The sequence below is a fragment of the Amblyomma maculatum genome, chromosome 4 (assembly GCF_055883805.1).
Source record: "Amblyomma maculatum isolate TAMU_Amacu chromosome 4, ASM5588380v1, whole genome shotgun sequence".
Classification (NCBI taxonomy): domain Eukaryota; kingdom Metazoa; phylum Arthropoda; class Arachnida; order Ixodida; family Ixodidae; genus Amblyomma; species Amblyomma maculatum.
Window position 1 is genome coordinate 176,888,498 of NC_139347.1, and position 24,053 is coordinate 176,912,550.

General features: G+C 45.1%; 1 protein-coding gene across 1 annotated transcript in view; it reads right to left on the reverse strand.

Moving 5' to 3' along the window:
- Window positions 1–13,109: 13,109 nt before the first annotated feature.
- LOC146193542 (putative cytochrome P450 49a1) overlaps window positions 13,110–24,053 on the reverse strand; it is a 123,804-nt gene continuing 112,860 nt past the window's right edge. The window contains exon 10 of the mRNA XM_084600576.1: window positions 13,110–13,229. Coding sequence (XP_084456702.1) covers window positions 13,110–13,229 — 120 coding nt within the window. The remainder of the gene's footprint in view (window positions 13,230–24,053) is intronic.

Below are 24,053 nucleotides of genomic sequence, written 5' to 3' on the forward strand. Positions count from 1 at the left end.
TGCCGAAACGTCGACTACAAATAAACTTGGAAGCAGCATGAAGCAATTTTTCACTTTTATATATATATATATATATATATATATATATATATATATATATATATATATATATATATATATATATATATATATCTATATGCTATATGCTATATAGCATATATATATGCTTCTCAGGTCGTAACTCTGGCACGAAGATGACAGCATGTCACAAACCATGCACTTGTATAATACCGTGTCATCGCGATGTACCATCAACCCGACAATATATAAGGGCTGGAAATCGCGTGCGTATGCATTGCAGCTAGAGAAAGCAGCCAAGGCTCTTCGCAGCAGGCTTGTGGTCCCACTAGGTCTTATATGGTAAGTGCATAGGCTAGGAGACGGGCAATTATGCTCGGTGTCCAGTGCGATTATCGGTTATCTAGGTGCAGATGTAAATTATGCGGTTTTTTTTTTGAGAATGGAGATCATCAAAACCAACAAAGGAAGCATAAAGTTTTCCCTTGGTTACATGGTGGTTACATGTACACCAGGCACAAAGATGTTGGCTCTGGCACTCGATCGTGCTGTTCTAATCGGAGTGCTGGCAAAGGTGCTGTGATATTGAGGATTCATCAAGTGAATACCACCTAAGTTTTCCCCACAATCATCCTGCAGATAATGCAGCGATAAGTATTGCGTAAACCAGACCCAAACTGAAAGAAGATGCCCTTGCCACGAAAGAAAAGCCTGCTGCTGTCATCGCAGATGCGATCAGAGACCTTGGATTAGAAGAAAAATTTCGCATGGGCAGCGAGCAGTGCCTGAAACGCACCATTGGTCAACAGCGGAGCAAAATCTAACCACCGAATCCTGTCAGTCTCGAGGATCTTGTTATGCAGCCTCCATGGTCGATCAGCAAGCCAGAGCCTTTTCTCGGCTATGAAAATGGTCCCAAAACTGAAACCCGCCTGCTTTTTTTTGCCAGCCCAGCTTGCATGAAGTTGCTAGCCGAGAGCAGCACGTGGTTTATGGGCGGCAACTTCGATCACGCTCCAAAAGGCTTCTTGCAGCTCTACTTCATTCTTGTGCCCCTGGAAGAGGGAGTCGTGTCAGTTGCGTATGCCTTCATGACACAAAAAAATCAAGAAGCATACGAAGAGCTGTTCAGGTCACTTTGTGACAAGTGTGCATTTCTTGAGGTGAGTGTGTACCCAGACATTGTTATGTGCGACTTTGAAAGATCTGCCATGAACGCTGCCAAGGCTGTCTTTGGAGTAGACGTCACCATAAAAGCCTGCTTCTTTCACCTGTGCCAAAGTACCTGGCGTAAAATTCAAGAAATTGGTTTGGTGAGCCGTTATAGGGAAGATAAAAAAATCTCGTACCTTCATGGGGATGCTTGACGCCCTGGCTTTCCTGCCGCTGCATGACACAGAAGATGGAATGGCCCTGTTGAAAGGTCTAGCGCCGGAAGCCGCTCGAGAAATGGTGGACTATTCCAATACAACATATGTTTCCGGCACCTACAGGCGGGTGAACTGAGCTAACAACTTGGTACCGTTGCGTAGAACACCTCCCACGTATCCCGCTGTTGTGTGAAATGTACACCCTCCCACTTTTTTAACCTGAACGCACGAGCAACTACCACCGAGTCGATAAGCGCCGTACGACAGAACACAGCTGTGAAATGTGCGAGAACACGCGCTTGCGCGCTGTGAGCACTCCGGTGCAGCGGTCCTCTGCCAGGCTGTTACAGGTAATGGATCCAACCTCACCTGCTCTTTTGTGCGTCATCACATTTCCTCCTGTTTTATGCATGCCGCTAAGAAAAGTTTACAAAAGGCCACATGGTACCGCCTGCTTCCCTGTATGAGAAGGTGCGATTTTATAAGCGAATTAATCTCATAGCATAAAAAAATAACAAAATGCTGACTCGCATTTAGTATAATCAGCGGGCGTATATCGCAATCCATCCAGCGCTAGCGCTAACACCTGACCGCTTATTTATAACTTGATGCAAAAGTTCAGAAAAGAAAAAGGATGACGTTAATGGGGCTCAAAAGAAGCAGGGATGAGGTTCCGTTCTACCGAACTAAAATTCATGCTGAAGCCTGGAACAGAAGGCTGGATAGCATGGTGGGCCACAGCAACCCCACCGTGTAGAAGGCCATTGATGTCTTGAGTGCGGAAGAAGCCACCGTCTCAAGGAATATTCCACAGAGTCGAGTCGGTGCATCCCCGAAGAAGAGCAAGAAGTCGGCGGTGATGGCCATGCAACAGCGTATTCAGAACCTGTGCACCGACTACGCGACCGGAACGACCAATATGGAAGATTTCCTGCGTGCTATTGGACGCACAATCAGATTTTAGCTTTTTTGATACCGAATCTTGCGCTCAGTTTACACGCATTTCTGACATTCATACGCTTCATATCTCGACTTTGTTCTTGTTGTTTTGCATTGTTTACTCTTGTCATTTTAGTTTTTAACTTTCATTTTACTTCAATATCGTGTTTCACGCAATTCACTTTTTAGCAGTGTTTTTGTTGGCTTCAAATTTCCTTCCTTCACTGCTTAGTTCATCATAGCACTTAAACCCAGAAACTCATTTTCTACTACCATTGTGCAAGTTTCCTTATTTAACTTTGCATCAATTATTGTGTTAGCTTGAACATGATTTGCTTTTTTACTTTCCAGACTATTTTTATTATTTTCCACGAGCTCTGGCTTCTAAAAAGGCGTAGACTGTGCTTCTACATGGTGAGCTGCAATAGTGCTGCAATTCTGCACCATCGAGAGCGGGAACGGTAGACCCTCGACACTGAAAGATCTGCGGGGGAGTTCGGCGTCTTCTCTTGTCGGCAGTTTCTCAAGACTACTAATCAGACGTCCAGAGGACCCAGGCCCTTTAGAATGGTGATATGTATTCTCAAAGTCATCACAGAAAAAAATACAATGTTCATTTTTGTGCCTACCGAGTTTTGGTAGGTGAGGTTTTCAGGGCGAATTTCTGCCTTGGGGACATTTTCTCCTAGGCGCCATTTACCGAGGGGACATTCTTTCCGGGGAAGTTTGTTCCGGGGATGTTTTCACCTACAGCCGTCAACGCTCCCAGCTTCACTCCGAGAATTTTTGAAAAAGAATGCCGCATGGGTTTGGAAAGACCGACATCAAAAGAGCTTTGAAACAATGTTCGAAACACTAGCAACAGCTCCCATATTGGCATATTACCAGAAAGGCAAACCAATCATCCTACCTGTAGACGCCAGCCAAAACAGAATTGGCGTTGTGATAATGCGGGATGGACGCCCCTTATCTTACTCATCTCGCTCACTGAGAGAAGCGCAGCAAAGGCGCGCAGATAGAGAAAGAGATGCTAGCAATCGTCCACGGCTGTGAAAACTACAGACTACATTTTTGGGCAGCCAGAAGTCATTGTGGAATCTGATCACAAGCTCGTTGAAATGACTTTCAAGAAGTCATTATGCCAGTGCCCTCTCCACCTGCAGCGTATGCGTCTAAACCTACAAAAATACCACATAAATGGTAAGTACACTCCGGAAAAATAACTGTTCATCGCTGACGCGTTATCACGTTTTCCTATATAAAGCGCAGCTCGTAGAACAGTGCGCGTATTTCCGCGTTAACGCTATCGCTTGTCTTCAAGCTTCAGACAGGCGCCTGTAGCAAGTCCTGCGCGAGATGAACCGTGACCAAAGCATGGTGAAACTTCGCCAGTATGCAAGACCAGCGTGGCCCATTGACAAGGCTGATGTCACTCCCGAGCTACGCAGCTACTGGAGCTTCCGCGACGAGCTGCATACTGAATCCGGCCTCGTCTTCCGGAGCAATCGCCTTATAATTCCTGCCAGACTGGGCAGTGAGGTACTGGCTTCTCTTCATGCTGCGCACGCAGGGACAAACAATGAAGGCACGTGCTCGAACCGTTGTCTTCTGGCCAAGTATAAACAGCAGTATTGAGGAAGTAGCTCAACGCTGTAAAACATGCCAGAAGTACAAATAAAAAAATGCGCGTCTACCACTGTTACGTCACGAGATACCAACTCTGCCCTGGAAGTCAGTAGGAGCTGATATTTGTCATCTTGAGGGTGCCGAGTGCTTAGTTGTTGTTTTCTTTTACTCTTTTCTTTTTGAAATCGGGCTTGTCCACCTTCAGCTAACAAGGTCCTTTCAGCATGCATTGACATCCTTGCAAAACAAGGCTTCCTAATGCGACTTTGCACAGACAATAGACAACTCTTCAGTAGTCAACAGTTCAAGGATTACATCGATAAGATTGGCCTGCAACACGTCCGGTCTAGTTGATGATGATGATGGATTGATTTTTTATGGCGCAAGGGCATCTTTGGCCAAACAGCGCCAAAACACAAGCTGGAGTGACAACTGAAGTTAATAAAATGTCCGAGGTGAGGTGTTTAATGAAGTACTTAAATAAGGGGGTGTATAGGGCCTAAATGTTTTTCCGGAGTGTGTAGTCTAAAAGCAGTGGTGTATAGGGCCTAAAAGAATTGAGTTAAGGTGTTTAGCGGTCTGAGCAAAACTGAAAGGGTGAGATGTACGTGTTAAAAGAATAAGTTGCCTCAGCAACAATTTCTTTAAAAGGAAGCCATTTAATTAAAAGAAACGGGCTGACGCCCATGTTGATAAATGACTCCATATAAAAAGCCTACTTTTAATAAATATTTAAAAAGTCTTTCTAAAGGAAACATTGGATGATCGCCAAGAAAGATGGATGGATGTGTGTGTATTTGTTTCATGTATAATTCAGGAAAGTGACGTCTCCTATGCTGTTCAAGTCTTTTACATTCAATTAAAATATGGAGCACTGTCAGCCGGCAACCGCATCTCGAACAACGTGGTGCAGGAGAGTTCGTTAAAAGGTATGAATGTGTTGTGTATGTGTGACCTATTCTCATCCTGCAAAGAGCTACTTCTTTGAATCTGTTCTGTTTTTCTGTAGTGAATCTGCCTATCCTTGGTTTTATTGTGTGTAGTTTATTCTCAGTTGCCGCGTCCCACTCCTCTTGCCATTGCTGTCTGATCGTGTTTTTGATGTTTGGCTTGAGATCCTGATATAATATGTTGTCAGTGCCTGTAGTGTTTCGAAGGGCAGCTGAGGCAGCAAGCCTATCAGCTGCCTCGTTACCTGGTATATAGCGGTGGCCTGGCACCCAACACAGTGTAATATTAGGCTCTAGTTTATGGGCAGACATAAGGGAGTTATAAAGGGAATTCAGGACTGGGTTCTTATTGTGCCACTTTCGAAAGGGTACTTATCGCGTGTCGGCCTCTGAGCACCAAGTCATTGCAGATAACGTGGACGACATGCTTCTCCGGGGCGTCATACAGCCATCTAACAGTCCATGGGCTTTTCCGGTTGTTTTGGTCACCGAGACAGATGGTGCTATCCGGTTTTGCATCGATTACCATAGGCTAAACAAAATCACGCACAAAGATGTCGATCCCCTGCCGCGAATCGACGCCGCCTTGGACTGTTTACAGGGAGCCGAGTATTTCTCCTCTTTGGATTTGCGCTCTGGCTACTGGCAGGTAACGATGGCTGATGATGACCGCTCGAAAACTTCCTTTATAACACCGGATGGCTTATACGAGTTCAACGTTATGCCCTCTGGCCTTTGCAATGCCCCAGCTACGTTCGAGCGCATGATGGACACTGTTCTTCACGGTCTCAAGTGGCAGACCTGTCTTTGTTATCTGGATGACATAGTAGTTTTTTCTACCGACTTTTCTTCTCACCTTCTCCGCCTAAAGCATGTCCTCACGTGTCTCGCCGACGCTGGGCTTCAGTTCAATTTGAAGAAGTGGCACTTTGCCGCTCGAAAACTCACAATTTTAGGCCACGTAGTTTGTAAGGACGGCATTCTTCCCGACCCCACCAAACTTCGCGCAGTTGCGGAGTTTCCGAAGCCAACCTCCCTGAAGCAGCTCCGGAGCTTTCTCGGATTCTGCTCATTCCTTCGACGTTTCATCTTAAACTTCGCCACGATCATCGCTCTTCTGACCCAGCTCCTTGCTAGCAGCTCCGATCTTTCCGCCTGAACTCCAACCTGCGATAAAGCCTGTGACACTTTACGTCGCCTTTTGGTTTCGCCTCCCATTCTACGCCACTTTGATCCGACTGCGCCTACGGAGATCCACACTGATGCCAGGGGTATTGGGCTTGGTGCCGTCCTTACCCAAAGTAAGCCTGGTTACAGTGAGTATGTTGTTTCATACGCCAACAGAACATTGACGAAAGAAGAATCTAATTATTTTGTCACAGAAAGGGAATGTTTGGTCATTATTTGGGCCATCAGAAAATTTCGTCCTTATGTGTATGGCCGACCGTTTTACGTTATGACCGATCACCACGCTTTGTGCTAGCTTGCCTCTCTGAAAGACCCATCCGGTCCCCGTGCTGGCTGTGCTCTCCCTCTACAGGAGTATGACATTCATGTCATTTATCGATCAGGCCTGAAGCATATGGACGCAGATGCTCTTTCCCGCTAGCCATTGCCTAGCCATACCTGGTCTGACCACATCTGTGCTTACGATTTATCGACTCTTGTCACTATCGACATGGCTACCGAGCAGCGGAATGACCCCTGGATCAATGCACTTTTGGATTTTCTCTCAAGTCTTACTCCCGGTCATTCATCCAAAGCGCTCGTCCGGCAAGCCCACCACTTCTCCATTCGTGACGGTCTTCTCTATCGCCGCAGTTATTTGCTTGATGGACGGAAGTGGGTTCTAGTCATCCCGCTTCATCTCCGTGCCGACATTTGTGCTGCGTACCATGGTGATCCACAATGTGCTCACTGTAGCGTATTGAAAACCTACACGCGCCTACGCCTGCGATTTTACTGGCGTGGAATGTACCACTTTGCACAACATTTCGTGCGCACTTGCGAATCTTGTCAACGCCGACAAACTCCTCAGAAGTCCCCTGTTTCGTTGCAGCCGTTACCTTGTCCTGCTCGTCCGTTTGACAGCGTTGGCATAGATCTCTATAGCCCTCTTCCTACTACTACTGCTAAAAACCGGTGGATTAATTATCGTGGCAGTAGACCATCTTACTCGCTTCACTGAAACATCACTGTTACCCTCTGCCTCCGCAAGCGACGTTGCTTTGTTCCTTCTCAACAACTTGATTCATCGCCACAGGACTCCGAAGGAACTTGCTCAGTGACCGCGGACTCGTTTTCTTGTCCGACGCTCTCGAGGCCCTACTGAAAGAATGCCGCATCATTTATCGCACCGCTACTTCAATTACCACCCTCAGACGAAGTGCCTGAGAGAACCCGTCAACCGTACTCTGAGTGACATGCTGGCCATGTACGTCAACGACGCTCATTCCAACTGGGACAGGTTCTTCCCTTCGTAACCAACGTGTACAACACTGCGATACAGACCACCACTGGATTCTCTCCCTTCTTTCTTCTTTACGGGCGCGAGCCAACCTGCGCAATGGACGCGCTTTTTCCCTACCACCCTAATGTTTCTGAATCGACGCCACTCTCGGATGCCGCCCAGTACGCAGAAGAAAGCCGTCAGCTCGCTCATTCGCTTACAAAGGAAAACCAGTGGTAACAAAAACACCATCGTGACACTGGCGAGGCGCATTCATAGGCATCCAACTCCCTAGTGTGGATCTGGGTTCCTGCCACAACCGCCGGTCTTTCAAAGAAGCTTCTTGCTCGGTATCACGGTTCATACCGCGTCTTTCAAAAAACATCTGTCAACTACGTAGTTCAGCCTGTTACGCCCACTGCGGATTTACGTCACCCTGGACGCGAAATAGTTCATGTGGACCAAATCAAGCCCTAGCTACTACGATTCGTATGTCCTTCCGGCTCCATGAGTCGCCAGGATGGCTCCTTCTCTACCCGGGGGAATATTGTAGTGTGGTAATCTTCTTCGTTATAGCCACTGACATGCGTCGCGTGCTGGCGCTCTCAAGAACGAAGAAGTTGGTCGTTGTCTTTGTGATTCGCTACCCTTACGCCTCGCTGCGAGTTCATCCCGAGCACCTGGATCTATCTGCGTCGACTGAATAAGCACACCCCTGCAATATATATATATATATATATATATGTATATCAATGACAGAACAAATAATATAGGGTGCAAACTAAACTTTTTTTGGATGGTGCGTAATATAAAACAAAATTAAAAGCCATAACGGCCATCTCATTTTTTCCGAACACCTCAGCATATTATTTAGGTGGTGCTTCCTCGGGCAAATAACTATAATTATTAATATGTTAGTAGCAATGACAATCACAAGAAAAAACAATCCTTTTATTTCACCTACAGTGTTAATGCCACACCACGTTTAAAGGTTTATCAGCATAAATGCTTAGGAATAACACTGATATGAAATATTAATTGGGAGGCGCACATAAATAATGTAGGACGGCAGCACTGTAAAAAGTATTGTATCTAATTAGATGCCTGAAGACGACCCCAATGAGTATTAAGCTTTTCCCATATAAAATGTTCGCATGACCAATTTTAGAATGTGCTAACACAATTTAGTTTCCTTATACAGCAAGTAACATAGGTAAACTCGAAGGCGTGCAAAGAAAAGCTGCAAGGTTTATTCACAGCAAATACCGCCGCACCAGACTCACCCTCATTTCTCTTAGCTCGTTCAGATCTAAACACATTATGGACTAGAGCAAAACAAGCTGGACTAAAATTTATTTTTCCAAATACTGCACAGCCAGTACATAGTTGATACTACTTTGTACATACCTTATTCGCTGTCTAAAACAACACGGCATTGACATGAGCATGGGCTAAGGTAATATTCTTTTTCTAACGACGCATTCAGTTAGTCTTTCTTTTCTCGGGCGATAAGATAATGGAATAAACTAAGCTCATCTCTAAAATACAAAAATTCATTGTTGCTGTTCGTATCCGACCTGAAATAATCACAAGAGGTGTTAATGCTTCTTATTTTTATTCCCGGTTTTTCCTTTACACGACACTGACCAAGCGTAGGAATAATATTGTGCTTTCCGATTGTTGTAGCAGTCTACTGAAAGTTTTATCGTTGCTGCTTTATGAAATGTCGCCATGCTTCTGTATACTTGCATCTCTGTGCACTTGAAACTGCTGTCTTGACTGTTTTGCTGCTGTCATTCTTTGTTATGTATGCATGTAATGTACGTATACATTATGTATGCTTTTGCCCGTCTGCTAGGCTAGCGATTGAGAGCGGCAGTATTGTATATGTATATATATATATATATATATAGAGAGAGAGAGAGAGAGAGAGAAATTCTCGGAATATAATCAGCCCTTTTACATAGCAATATAATTGATTACGAAAAAGCATTTGACTCAGTTGAAACCTCAGCGGTCATGCAGGCATTCCGAAATCAGGGTGTAGACGAGAGTCGTACGTGAAATTGCTAGAAGAAATACTAACAGGCATAGACCTGCATAAAGAAAGTAACAAAATTCCTATAAAGAAAGGTGTTAGGCAAGGAGACACATCTCCCCAGTACTATTCCGAGCTTGCTTAGAAAAAAGTATTCGTAGACTTGGAATGGTAGCCGTTAGAGATAAGTGTAGATGGAGAATACCTCAGTAATCTGCGATTTGCTGATGACATTGTCTTGCTAAGCAACTCAGGGGATGAATTGCAAAGAATGATTGATCACCTAGACAGGAAACGTAGAAAGGTAGTCTTGAGAATCAATATGCAGAAGACTAAGGTAATGTTCAATAGGAAGGAACAGCAGTTTATGTTAGGTAGCGAAGCACAGGAAATAGGCGAATATGTCTACTTAGGACAGTAGAACACCGCAGATACAGACTATGAAAGGGAAATAACAAGGAGAGTAAGATTAGGATGGAGCACATTTGGCAAGCACTCCCAGATTATGACTAGCAGCTTACCGGTATCGCCCAAGAGGAAAATATACAACAGCATATTACTTGTACTTACATATGGGGCTGAAACGTGGAGGCTAACAAAGAGGGTTCTACTTAAGTTGAGGACAACGCAGAGGGCTATGGAAAAAAAAATGGTAGGGATAGCGTTAAGAGATAGGAAATGTGCAAAGTGGGTAAGAGAAATAACTCGCCACTGACATTCTACAGAAATCAAGAAGAAATAGGCATGGGCAGGACATATGTAGCCGAAGAAAGGATACCCGACGGTCGCTTAGGGTAACAAACTGGATTCCAAGGGAAGGAAAGCGTAGCAGGGGACGGCAGAATGTTAGGTGGGCGGATGAGGTTAAGAAGTTTGCAGGGGTCAAGTGGATACAGCTGTGTGCATGCAGTGTGTAACCCGGTCCTGTGCTAGTACCGGGTTAATTGGAGGAATATGGGAGAATCCTTCGCCTTGCAGTGGCTGTAGTCAGGCTATGATGAGGCTATGTATCAAAATATAGGCTGACCTTACAGACCACTGGCACCACATACATTCAACGGGCAATCTTCTAACTTCCATGTATCTGTACTTCTTATGTCGGTACATCGTCAACATCCTGACTGGGGGGCAGTCTATTCTTCCTGCTCGAGCAAGCCCGCAAGCTCGTCAGCACAAAGAAGTTAGCATCATCGAATGGCAAAACCAGACATTTGAATAGGTCTCTCTCGTCATCTGAACTAGGCAGCTCATATATCTGCCCTTCAGCAAACATGTATATCTGAGCACACACGAACAAACTACGTTTTTTGGATTCCTGATCTTAGTCATGCCACTCTGTAGGCCAAACGAAATAGAGGGTATCTCAGATGTCTCTTAAGAGGAGAATAACGAAAGCCTACCCTTTCTCTCCTATGATTTGCCTCTTATTTTTCACCTATTGTCGGCGTTTGTTGCAGTGCTACATATAATTATAATTCGTTTTAAGGAAAGAAAAAGCGCATGCAGTATCACACTTTCTCCGACAAGTGTGTGTTTGGACTGTACACCATCGCTCCTGTCGCGTGGCTTTCCTTGAAGAGCGTTCAAATGTGGGATTGCAGATGGCAGGGACACTAGACAAGATGACACTTCTGGTTGGTCGCTTCGAATTTGGTGGCTGATGACGTTCCTTCTCTGTCGACCATTCAGGTGCGCTGCTCGCGTGGACAGCTTTGGTCGACGACAGCATGAGTCATTGAAGGCTTTCGCCTTAAATGTCCTCCTGTCCCGCGCTAGGAAGCGTGTCAGTTTATCAGCTTTGGTCGACGACAGCATGAGTCATTGAAGGCTTTGGCCTTAAAGGTCCTCCTGTCCCGCGCCAGGAAGCGTGTCATCTTATCAGCTTTGGTCGACGGCAGCATGAGTCATTGAAGGCTTTCGCCTTAAAGATCCTCCTGTCCCGCGCCAGGAAGTGTGTCATTTTATCATTAGTAGATGCTATCTGGATCCGGAATTGCAGCACCCTCAGATTTCACTCCAGATAACAGAAAGAACATAGATGTTCGAGAACTCACTGCATTCACACGTTGGGACCAGTAGCGAGTAAATGAGACGGCGTCAGCCTATGGAACTCTTAGGTCTCTAGAGAGCAGAACTATGTAGCGTCAGTTTCAACGCTGAAAGCACACAGCGAAAACCTCGCACTTATTCTCGCTGAACTTTCGCACACAGATGGTGAATGGCGTCTCTAACTTACAAAACACTACAGTGTAACAATATATGTACGAATAAACACAATTTACCTCATTTATCCAGAACTCGATTAGGATTACGTGTTGTCCAAGGTCAATGTACCATGTGTTGTCTGCAACACCGGCAACGCAGAACCAGCACGTTTCGCATGATTGATGTCGGTGGTGTTATGTAATGCACATTTATGAATATACTATATAAATTTTTAGCGGAAAGCATGAACGAAACTTGTTGAACTGTTAGAGCAAAGCATTGAAATAAATCATTATTCGTTGAAGCTGCTTACCCCATCGGCATCAGCTGCACAAAATCCGTTTCTTTTGGGCCGTCGACACTGCAGGGGAAGGCGATTTCTAATTAATTGTGATCGAACACGATAAGGATTTATCGTACTTCAAAAGACGATGTCTGGAATTGTATCCTTGGAATAATGTATGTTCAGTCTTCATTTGTTTTGGGCTTTCGTGAAGACTCAGCTGATTGCAGGGTGTGGAGGGAGGCATTTGCGCTGCAGTTGGTGCCGTAAGGCTGATGACGATGATTATGACTTCTGTGCAAAGCGCCTCGTTGCATACTGTTGGCGCAGAACTTTCGCCACCTACATATCGCTCCTCTGGAGCCACTTCAGTTCTGTACTGCTAGAGCAGTGCACACAAGCGACGAAAGTAGTTCACGCAACTACCGTTTTATTGCTGGCTGGTCTTGCTCTGCTGAAGTCTAACTAAATAAGGCAACGGCCATTCGGTTCGTCTGTGTATGCGTTGAAGTTCACCGGCATGGTTAGAGGTAGCGGCAGTGATTCATTCAGACACTACGCATAAATTAAAACTACAATTCTAGAATTACACTTCTAACTCTGATGACTGGTACTGATATTAAGCCAGGCACCTTCATTTTAAACAAGAACTAATGTTCGGTGCATGCAGAAACCAAACACACATATGATGTCCTAGAAATAGGCTCTCCTCGACGTACGCTCAACGATACTTCTTTCGATAGAGTACGCTAATAAAAAAAAGTTAGTGCAGTTGAAGTAGTGGCACGCTTTGTAGCCTGGCTGAAGCATAAAGGGTATAGAGTAGATGTAAAAATATTTTGTTTATAATAAGTATCAATTTTATTGGAAATTTACATCAGTGGCGCAATTTGTCCTTTAGTTTGTTAAGAATTATTGCGCACAGAGTAAACAATCCGAAATCTGGGGTATAGTTGAAGTTGCACAGCAACGTCAAGAGAATTCTCGGAACGTACACTAAAGGCAAGAAGAGTTCGAATGCTACATACCCCCAAGCTTGCGGAAGCACCGCTTCGTTAGCACGACGCTCACATGGCTTTTATGTACGTGATCTAGGCTTAGGAACCTCTGTATATAACGATGTCCTTTCTCATATGCAATATAAGCTCTGACGCCACGTAAGATAATGTGTCCACTATATTAGATTGTTCATTACAGAAAATCACAAAGCTTGACAAATGTGCCTGCCATTCTAAGAAAGAACACCTCGTTCAAGGAATCTCAAATTGACTGCTTTTTCTGGCCTAGCAGTCATCATTGTCCAGAACCCGATGTCTCCGTGGTGGTTTTCTATTTTGTATCTTCTTAGAATCTGTAGAGAGAGAAAGTTTAAACAAAATCAAATAAGGTTCAATAGCAAAACTTAAGTTAAGAGCACATTTCATTTAAAAAACCCGAAGCACAGTCACAGAAAACGTTTTTTTACAATTTCGTGACCGAGAAACATCGTACATATTTTGAATTAGTTCACAAGGTGCTGTCAATCATTTTTTCATCTGCGCCTTAGCTTGGAGATATAAGAGAGCTGATTTCGTTGAACTGATAGCGGGGAGTATTCCTAAAAGTTTCACAAATACGATAGCACTGAAGTCTTTTTTATCTCAGATGTCCTCTACTTGAAAGTCCCATTCTCTGATGGCCTTTATTTTGAAAGTGATCTATAATAAAAAAACGTTTTTTAAAATCAAAAATAAGCTGATTTTCCTTCCTTATCTTTGCCGCATGCAAGCAGTTTTAATTATTGACAGCTAAAGTTTTTTTAAGTACCAGTTTTCTTTCCTAACTCATTGGCATCTGGCACGTTGCTTTAAACAGGCGCTTTATGACGCCACGTTTGAATAGATGCCGGAGACAGGAGGATTTAGGTTTTTTTTTGTTATACCGAGAAATGCGATTCGACAGATGCGATTAAAAACGCAGCGCACATCCGCGCTCCATCGGCTGCTGGCGGCGAGACTCTGGCACCGCATGCTGTAGGGAGGCATTTCGAGATTCAAACATTAACCTCCCTTTGTCCGCTACCGGTTATTACAGCTTTCGTGAGTTACGGACCTCATTTCTTTGCCTGGCTTTCTGCCCTGTTGAGATTTTGGTGGCTGCTATCAAGCGCTTTCATGAAACGCTTGTTTAAGAATCACGAGTGTTTCCTGAAAAAAGCTTTCTGCTTTCTGTGTAAGGTATTAGCTAGGTTCTGTAAATTAAAGCAAGAAAACATTCACTAGCAATATCTTCAGCGTATTTTGATATTCCAGATTTCCACACAACATTGCAAAGAGTCAATTGAGCCATAAACGTTAAGAAACCAATGAAAAGTATTTAAATTTGCGGCATACTTCTTGAGGAGCTTACCGCAACCAAAGAAAGTAACTCAACTGAAAAGCGACCCAATTAATTTGGATGAGGTTCGAAGAAAGCACATGGCATTCATACAGCGTGATAGGTGCGCTGCACTACCCTTAAACCACAGAGGTTCTTCGGTTCAAAATAGCAGAAGAGAAATTCTGGTGGGAGGCAAACGTTTGTTACAAAGACACCTTGTGATAGTTAAATTTGAGCTGTTTTATGAATCCGATACCAAGTAACGAAAAATAACCAAATACCTGATAACCGAATTATACTCCTTGAAAACAGTTTATTTGCTTAGAAGGCGAACGGAAGCACTAGTAGACTGAGACGCGCATGTCACTATTTGTGTTCTTGGTGTTTGATGGTTGTTGTGTGTGTCGCTTGCTTCACGTGTGCATATATATATATATATATATATATATATATATATATATATATATATATATATATATATATATATGTACAGTATCCAGAGGGCTTCAATGGGCCAGTTCACTGAATAAAGTAGAGCGTTACGACAGACGCGACTGTTCCCTTTCACAGTTTGTTATGCCGACAGTTTCCGGAATGGTATTCCCATCGTCAGAACAAATTTACAATATCCAGTCTTGTTGGGTATTGTAAACTGGAAGACTGGGTATTTTAAGCTTGTTCTGAGGAAGGTTATACCATTCTCAAAACTGTCGACAAAATAAACTGTGAAGTTGAACAGCCGCGTCAGTCGTAACGCTCTCTCTATGTATATATGTGTGTGTGCCTTAAACAGATGATTGAAGCTGATTATTAAGAAGAGTGCAGAGGTGGGCGTGTTGATGTGCGAGCAGGTTGGGAACAGCTCTAACACAGGCTGGAGCGAGAAAAGAACACAAGCGGTGTTAGCGACTGGCGTTTATTTCAGAAATACGGATGTGCGCACACACACACACACGCGCGCGCATTATATGTATGTGTGTGTGTTTATGGTGTCCCGGATAGCTTGGGCCAAGGTTTTAAAAAATACGGGTTTCCGTAGCGTAGTGAAACAACTTCATAGATGTTCAGAGTCGCCTATGCTAACTTCCACTATTAGTTTCGTTCGTTCAGGACAAATGTGGCGCAAAAGGGGTGCCGAGGTCAGAGGAAACTTTCAGCTGATTGAAAGCGGAATAACAGTCTAGTGTCCACACAAACGGCGAGTCCTTGTGCAGAAGGACAGTTAGGGGATGTGCAAGGAGCGCTAAACCATAGATAAAGCGGCAGAAATACGACGACAGTTCAAAAAAACTCCGAAGACTTTGGACTGTACGTGGCTTTTCAAAGTCTCTAGCTGCAGCAAGCTTCTGCGGATCAGGTCGAATGACGTCCTTATCCCCGAGGAAGCCAAGGAGAAGAGTTTGTCGTTCTCCGTAGAGTCAATTCTCGGTATTTAAAATGCGTCCACTTTTGCCAACACAGTCAAGGAAGATTACAAGGTGTTCGTTGGGCTCTTCAAATGTCGTCCCAAAGATGATAAAACCATCCAAGTAGCACATACAAATATCCCATTTTAGGCCACGACGAACCGTATCCATGAAACGTTCTAACGTCACAGGCGCATTACACAAGCCGAACGACATTACATTAAATTCGAACAAGCTGTCAGGAGTCACGAATGCAGTCTTTTCTCTGTCGCACGGGTGCATCGGTATTTGCCAATATCCGGAGCGGAGATCAATGGACGAGAAAAACGATGCAGAGCGCAGACAGTCCACAGCGTCATCAATGCGTGGCAGTGGGTACACGTCCTTTTTCGTGACCGAATTCAAGCGAAGATAGTCAACGCAAAATCCCCATTTATTCGTTTTCAATAGTATTACGGGCGCTGCCCACTGACTCCAAGACTTAGGAATCCCTCCTTTCTGCAGCCTCTCTTGGACTTGATCTTAAATAATTTAACGCTCGGCTGAGGACACTCTATGTGGTTTCTGCCTGATGGGATTGGCATTCCCTGTCTTACATGGATGTTGCATACGATTGTCTGGCACAAATGAAAGAGATCCTGTCCTGGCAACATCAAACACAGAAGAACTTGGCACGAGAACGTGCTTCAGTGCACGTCCATCGGTAGAGGATAACGCCTTGCTGATCATCACCCCTAACTCGTAATAATAGTCAGCCGTTTTGGCTGAAGGTCGGGAACAATCAGAAAAGGACGGGATAGCTTCGGTAACAATGTTCAAATCTTGCGAGATTAGATGGCATCGGTACCAATGTACCCATGCCATGCTCGCATACGCAAGATCTACTGTGCTTGGAAGACGTGCACAATAAGATATTAAGCGAAATAAAAACAAATGCTACCGTTGAGATGGCGATTCGAGACGAGTATTCAATATCGTCCCCAGCATCGCTGTTAGTTGCCACATGTTTGCCTAAAGTCGGGCAATGAAAATTGCGCACAAGAATTTGTTAGAGTCAGCATTCTTCGTGCTCTTCCATGCGTATGCCGGTAATCAAGGCGTTTAACAATACGCATGCATTCCACCAATCTGATAAGTCGGTGTTAAAATAATTGCCCAAGAGGTATTTATCCTCAATTCACTTAAGTTTTTATGCCATCAATTGCGGCAGGTAGCTGTCGCCAGGTTAGGTTTTGGGTACAAACACGGTGACTCAGTGATAGCGTCTCGCTTGCTTATCCGAAGCATGAGGGTTCAAGATCAATTATGGTGGTCGTATTTCTATGGAAGCGAAATACAAGACACCCGTGCACTTTGAGGCATCAGCGTGCGTTGAACACCCAGAGAGTAAGAAATTTCAGAGCATTTCACTCTGGCTCCTCTCACAGCCTCAATCGCTCTACAGTGTAACACTTTATGTAATAAAAACCAACAAACTGGCCATTTTTTTGAGGATTGCTCCGTTTTCTTCTCAATGATACTTATTATGCATTCAAGTTAATAAAAGAGCAGTTCGGTAGTGCACCCTGGGAGACCTGCAGAAAGGCGCGTCTTTTTTTCAAAAAAGTAAACTTGATTGAGTGAAGCGGCATGTGAGCTGGTCTAGTTCTCGTATGTTCATCTTCAAAATGGGGCAACTGCACAGGCTGTTCCTTATTACACTCCCATGAAACAAGCCTGAGCGCCTCCTGTCCGATGCTGCTTCATTATTCTGTGTTTCAGGGCGCAGTCACTAAATTTCCAAGATGAGTCTATATCGCTGCTTTTCCCATGCTTCGCAACAATGAGATAAGTCAAATACATTATGTTCAGTCACGTGCAACAAAGTAGATGAGTCTAAGTCATCAGTGTCGTCATCCGTTTCTTCAGATAAAGCTATGACCCTCCAGATCTGACATTGTAACCTTAAATGTAGCCACAGTAATGCACGAGCATCGCATACCCAATATGATGACTTGTGTGAAATCCAGCTTCCGTGACTACACTTGAGCAATTAGTAATTAGGTTCTTAACTTTTTTGCCATACACGCAGTGGCTGTTCTGCAGCAATTGTTGAGCAAAGCTGGGTTTAGTGAAAGTATAAGAATTTCTGACTGTGAGCGGAAACATTATACAGTTTCAGCTATCCTTGAACATAGTCAAGAGTATTAGCGATATGCTCGCTAGACATTCACTGCGCTGCCACTGCGATCTTGGCTTGATTCCGAGCTTGGTAAGCTTCTCGGCAACGGGCCACTCTGTCTACACATTGTAGGCAGCCTGTTCGCCACTGCTGCGGTATCTGTCTTATGCCAGAGTGGCTTCCTCTATGGCACGCCTCCTCTTTTGTATCGAGAGATACATTACGCCAGGTTTTTCGAGCAGTCAGAATTCATGCGCCGTCACGAAACGTTTGGCAGTAGCTGCCAACTTGGGCCTCCTTCTTATGAGAGTATAATATCGGGAACCAGCGTTAAGGGGCAGTTGCATTCACGTTACCCCTACACCACGCCGGCGCATTTACATGGCTTGGTTGAAGGGGTGCTTTATGTATATGAGTTGGTAGCCTCCACTCTCGCGCCATACCCTTAAATGTGGAGTTTAAGTGTCCTCCTTATTTTTTGTCATGCCACCTGGTGGATTCGCCCAGCATTACGCTCGCGGTCTTGGCCACACATGCCCAGATGATGCATGTGATGCCGCATTTACCTAGGTTAAATTAAGGAACGACGCATACAAATCTTCATGAACATGACGATGTTCTCGGCACAGCACGAGAGTGCGTTGCAGTTGGAACTTCATAAGACGACGATGCTTGCTTTAAAACGCGACAGTTGTACACTTGCACGTATCATGACCGCCTGTGTTATCTCAGTCAAACATGGCTGATGGTTCTTCTGTGAATATTATATATTTTGAGTAAATAGATAAAACGCAGTGACAGCATAGTGATCGCGTGGCTGGTCTAGGGGCGTTAATTTGTTTGCTCAGGCACGGGTTCAAAACTCATCCGCAGCAATGTTTTCTTCGCGTGTTTTTCTCACATTTTCCGTACAACCGAGGACACGTGGTATACACTGTTGATATGGGGTGGATTTGCGCTGCTGCCTTGTCGACCACCATTTTTACACATGAGCCAACGTTCTAAATTCTGCAAATAAAGGAGCACTTCGATTTAGAACCTCAACAGACAGCATCCATTCTCTCACAGGGAAAGTAACAGTTAAAGAAATCCTTTCTAGCCACCCAATTAGTCCTTAATCGCTGCCTGACGACTGGAAGCAAAACTTAGTAAGTTTTTGTGTACTAAAAACTCGCATTTAATTATTTGCTTGGATCTCTTCGGAGCAGGTGGGGGCAATACAGAAGAGAGTGAAATGCATGAGAAAATAATACATTGATACATGGCGACAAGGTTAGTTCGAGAACGCAACGGCTGGTAACTTAGGTGAATGTTCGGGTAGGCGCCAACCTTCTCGTAGCACCAGCTACCGTTGCTACAGCTTCGTCTTCCTTACGCGTCACTATCGTTGATCGTCGTCTTCTTCAACATCTAGCGATGCTGGGCTTATATGTAACATTATCCCCCACGAAAAGCGCAGTCCCGGTGCGCATTATGTCGAACTACTGCTGATGTAGTACGGCTTCATTCGGGCGACATGAACGATCTTGGTACGTGGAATAGCGGACTGTTACGGCGGATACACAGGGGTGACCTCGTATGTCACAGAAGTGACTGGCTGTAAAACACGGTAGGGTCCTGCGTAGGGCGGCAAGAGCTTCTCACAAAGCCCAACTCTACGAGCGGGAGTCCAGAGCAAGACGAGAGAGCCCGGAGAGTAGTGGACGTCCCGGTGACGAGAATCATGGCTGTGTTTCTGGGAATTTTGGGAGGAAGCTAGTCGGCAGCGAGCAATAACACAGGCTGCGTCAGTTCGAGAAATGGTGTCACGAACATAGGAGCTGGCACTGACTGGGGGAGGCAGTCTGCTGTCAAACGGAAGGGGAAGGTCACGGTTGAATAGAAAATAGAAGGGTGAGTAGCCCATTGTGTCGTGACGGGAGGAATTATATGCGAACGTTACAAACGGCAAAGTAACATCCCAGTCACGGTGATCATCCGATACATACATTGAGAAGATGTCCGAGAGCATGCGGGTGAGGCGTTCGGTGAGACCGTTCGTTTGCGGATGGTACGCGGTGGTGAAATAGTGCTTAATGGCGCAGTACCGGAGAATTTCCTCGACTACTCGAGCAAGAAATCAACGGCCACGATCAGTAAGCAGCTGGCGTGGAGCACCGTGGAGCAGGATGACGTCGTAGAGAAGCAACGCAGCCACGTCAGTTGCACAGCTGGTGGGTATCGCTCGGGTGACAGCGTAGCGCGTAGTATATTCCGTGGCCACCGCAATTCATTTATTCCCCGACGAAGAGAGTGGGAAAGGCCCGAGGAGATCAATAGCAAACTCGGAAAAATGGGTCTACTGGAATGTCGATTGGCTGCAGGTATCCAGCCGGAACTACCGAGTGCTTCTACCGTCACTGACACCGGTCACCAGAAGCCACGTAACGACGAACAGAGCGGTAGAGGCCTGGCCAAAAGAAACGGCGGCGGACGCTGTCGTACGTGCGAGATCGATAAAGATGACCCGCAGTGGACGCGTCGTGCAGTTGCTGTAGAACGGTGGCACGGAGATGTTCGGGGACTACGAGCTAAAAGCGCTTGGTAATACGAAAGTAGCGACTTTCTGTGAACTTTGCCGCCGCTCCGCGCTCCCTCGCAGATCTTCCTCTCTCAACTCTCCCATCGGCGCTCTTCTCAACGGTGATTGGCTCCGCGGGCCGTCCCCGGGAAAAGCGCGCGAAACGTTCGCTCTTTTTGTGTTTTTCATTTTTAGCTGGCGCGATTTTTTATCTAGCCGCCGTTTGTAGGAGCGAGCTCCCTAGCATTTCGCGCTTGCACTTCGTGCTATTCGCGCTGTTTTAATGCAGCGCTATGCCGAGCTGCTGCATATTTAATTGCACAAGCTGTCGTGAAAAAGGCTTCATTCTTTTTGCATTTCCGAGCGGGAAGAAGGACATCATTCCAATGAAAAATTGGTTCAACGACATCGGCCGCAAGAACTTCCCCCGACGAACACTATCACCTCTGCTGCCTCTGCGATCTACTGTGCATTTGTTCCAAGCGACATGAAACTGCTTGGAAGCGCATCACAAAGCTGATAATCTCACCTAATTCACTGATCATTTTGCGCCGTTATGCGCGTTACTTTTTTGACTTCATGGTTCCGCTCAACATGCTATATAATAGCGACTGCTGATGCATACAATGCACATACAATAGCCGGTTAATTTATGAACTAAAGGTCTCGTTTTTCAACGCTAACGCGTGTAATGAGGGAGATGTTATTTCATTAATAGGCTTATGTCGCAGGAGCGTCTAGAGGACACTTCCGCAGAACTTCCACACATATCCGCACATCAAAATTTTGTCTCTTTATACTGTCAATATTAGACCTCGTCCTAATCTGGTGAAAAGTGGTGTTCAGCCTAATTTTAATATCGCGAATTTACTGGTTACGTTTAAATTTTACCCCCCTCTTCGAACGCGTCGAGTCGCCGCGTTCCAAGAGGGGGGTAATGCCGCGTGCCTCTCTAAAAAGAGGACAAAGAGGACGAAACTGAGTGTAGTGCGTGGAACTGTTCCGATCAGTGATCGCTGCCTTGTACTCGTTACAATATATATATATATATATATATATATATATATATATCATCATCATCATCATCAGCCTGATTATACCCACTGCAGGGCGAAGACCTCTCCTATATCTCTCCACTTAACCCGGTTCTGTGCTAGCTGCATCCACTTGACCCCTGCGAACTTCTTAATCTCATCCGCCCACCTAACTTTCTGTCGCCCCCTGCTACGCTTTCCTTCCCTTGGAATCCAGTTTGTTACCCTCAGCGACCATCGGTTATCCTCTCTTCGCACTACATGTCCTGCCCATGTCCATTTCTTCTTCTTAATATTCACTAGAATGTCGTTAACTTGAGTTATTTCTCTGACCCACTCTGCACGCTTTCTATCTCTTAATGTTACCCCTACCATTTTTCGTTCCATAGCCCTCTGGGTTGTCCTCAAATTAAGTAGAACTCTCTTGGTTAGCCTCCACGTTTCAGCCCCATAGGTGAGTGCAGGCAAGATGCAACTGTTGTATACTTTCCTCTTGAGCGATACCGGTAAGCTGCTAGTCATAATCTGCGAGTGCTTGCCAAATGCGCTCCATCCCAATCTTATTCTTCTTGTTATTTCCTTTTCATGGTCCGGATCTGCGGTTACTACCTGTCCTAAGTAGATATATTCGCCTACTACTTCCAGTATTTCGCTACCTAATGTAAACTCCTGTTCCTTCCCGAGGCTGTTGAACATTACCTTAGTCTTCTGCATATTGATTTTCAAGCCTACCTTTCTACTTTTCCTGTCTAGGTCATCAATCATTATTTGCAGTTCATCTCCCGAGTTGCTTAGCAAGGCAATGTCATCAGCAAATCGCAGATTACTGAGGTATTCTCCATCTAGCCTTATCCCTAACTGCTCCCATTCCAAGTCTCTGAATACTTCCTCTAAACAAGCTGTGAATAGTACTGGGGAGATTGTGTCTCCTTGCCTAACACCTTTCTTTATGGGAATTTTGTTACTTTCTTTATGCAGAACTATGGTTGCTGTGCAGCCACTATATATATCTTCCAGCACTTTCACGTACGGCTCGTCTACCCCCTGATTTCGCAATGCGTGCATCACCGCCGAGGTTTCAACTGAGTCAAATGCTTTTTCGTAATCAATGAATGCTATGTATAAGGGCTGGTTATATTCCGCGCATTTTTCTATCACCTGATTGATGGTATGGATATGATCGATAGTAGAGTACCGTTTCCGAAACCCTGCTTGATCCTTTGCTTGATTGCAGTCTAAGGTTGTCCTGATTCTATTAGTGATTACCTTAGTAAATACCTTATACGTAACAGACAGTAAGCTGATTGGTCTGTAATTTTTAAGGTCCTTAGAGTCCCCTTTCTTGTGAATGAGGATAATGTTTGCATTCTTCCATGCTTCCGGTACCGTCGATGACACCAGGCACTGCGTATACAGGGTGGCCAGTTTTTCTAGCACGATATCCCCCCCGTCCTTCAGCAAATCTGTAGTTACCTGATCCTCTCCAGCTGATTTCCCCCTTTTCATAGTTTCTAGTGCTTTCTTGACCTCGTCCTTCGTCACTGGTGGAACGTCTGACTGTTTTTCCCTACCGCCAAACTCATTACGGTCCTGACTACTTTGGCTACTGTAGAGATCTGTATAGAACTCCTCGGGTACTTTGACTATCTTGTCCATATTAGTGATGACGTTGCCCGCCTTGTCCCTTATCGCATACATCTGGTTTTTGCCTATGCCCAATTTCTTCTTTACCGCTTTAAGGCTTCCCCCGTTCTTTACAGCATGCTCAATTTTCTCCATGTTATACTTCCTTATATCGGCCCCCTTGCACTTATTGATTAGCTTTGATATCTCGGCCAATTCGATCTGGTCTGTTGGATTGGAAGCTTTCATACTCTGCCGTTTCTTAATCAAATCTTTCGTCTCCTTAGACAGCTTACCGGTATCCTCTCTAACTATCCTACCGCCTACTTCTACCGCGCACTCAGTAATGATATCTCTGAAATTATTGTTCCTTGCCTCTAGGGTAATGTCGCCATCCTCAGTTAGAGCTGAATACCTATTCTGTAGCGAGATCCTGAACTCTTCTGCCCTCCCCCTCACCGCTAATTCGTTGATGGGTTTCTTTCTTACTAATCTATTCCGTTCCTTCTTCAGATTTAGGCTAATTCGGGACCTCACCATCCTGTGGTCACTACATCGAACTTTCCCGATTACCTCTACATCCTGCACAATGGCGGGGGTTGAACACATTATGAAGTCGATTTCATTTTTAGTCTCTCCGTTAGGACTTTTCCATGTCCATTTTCGGTTCTTCCGTTTGCTGAAGAAGGTATTCATGATTCGTAAGTTATTGCGCTCTGCAAACTCAACTAGTATATATATATACTCTGATGTTTTTTCGAAACGATGAAGTGAAGAGTAGGAGAAGACGAGGAAGAGAGAATAAAGAAGGCTGTTTCAAGGAGCGGCCATGCGTCTGCTTGTTCTCATTTACAATTACACAGCCGACTAACTTTAGGCCAGACCCGGACTTCTCCGATCCGCGCCTCCTTCTAAGCGGCCGTGCAGTCACACGGCCGGCTTACTCGGTGCCTGTGACTTCTATTCGCCCCGTGCCCGGCACGGCGCCTGTGCCTCCTCGGCGGATTCAGCCTTGGCACTCCTTGTCGAAGCG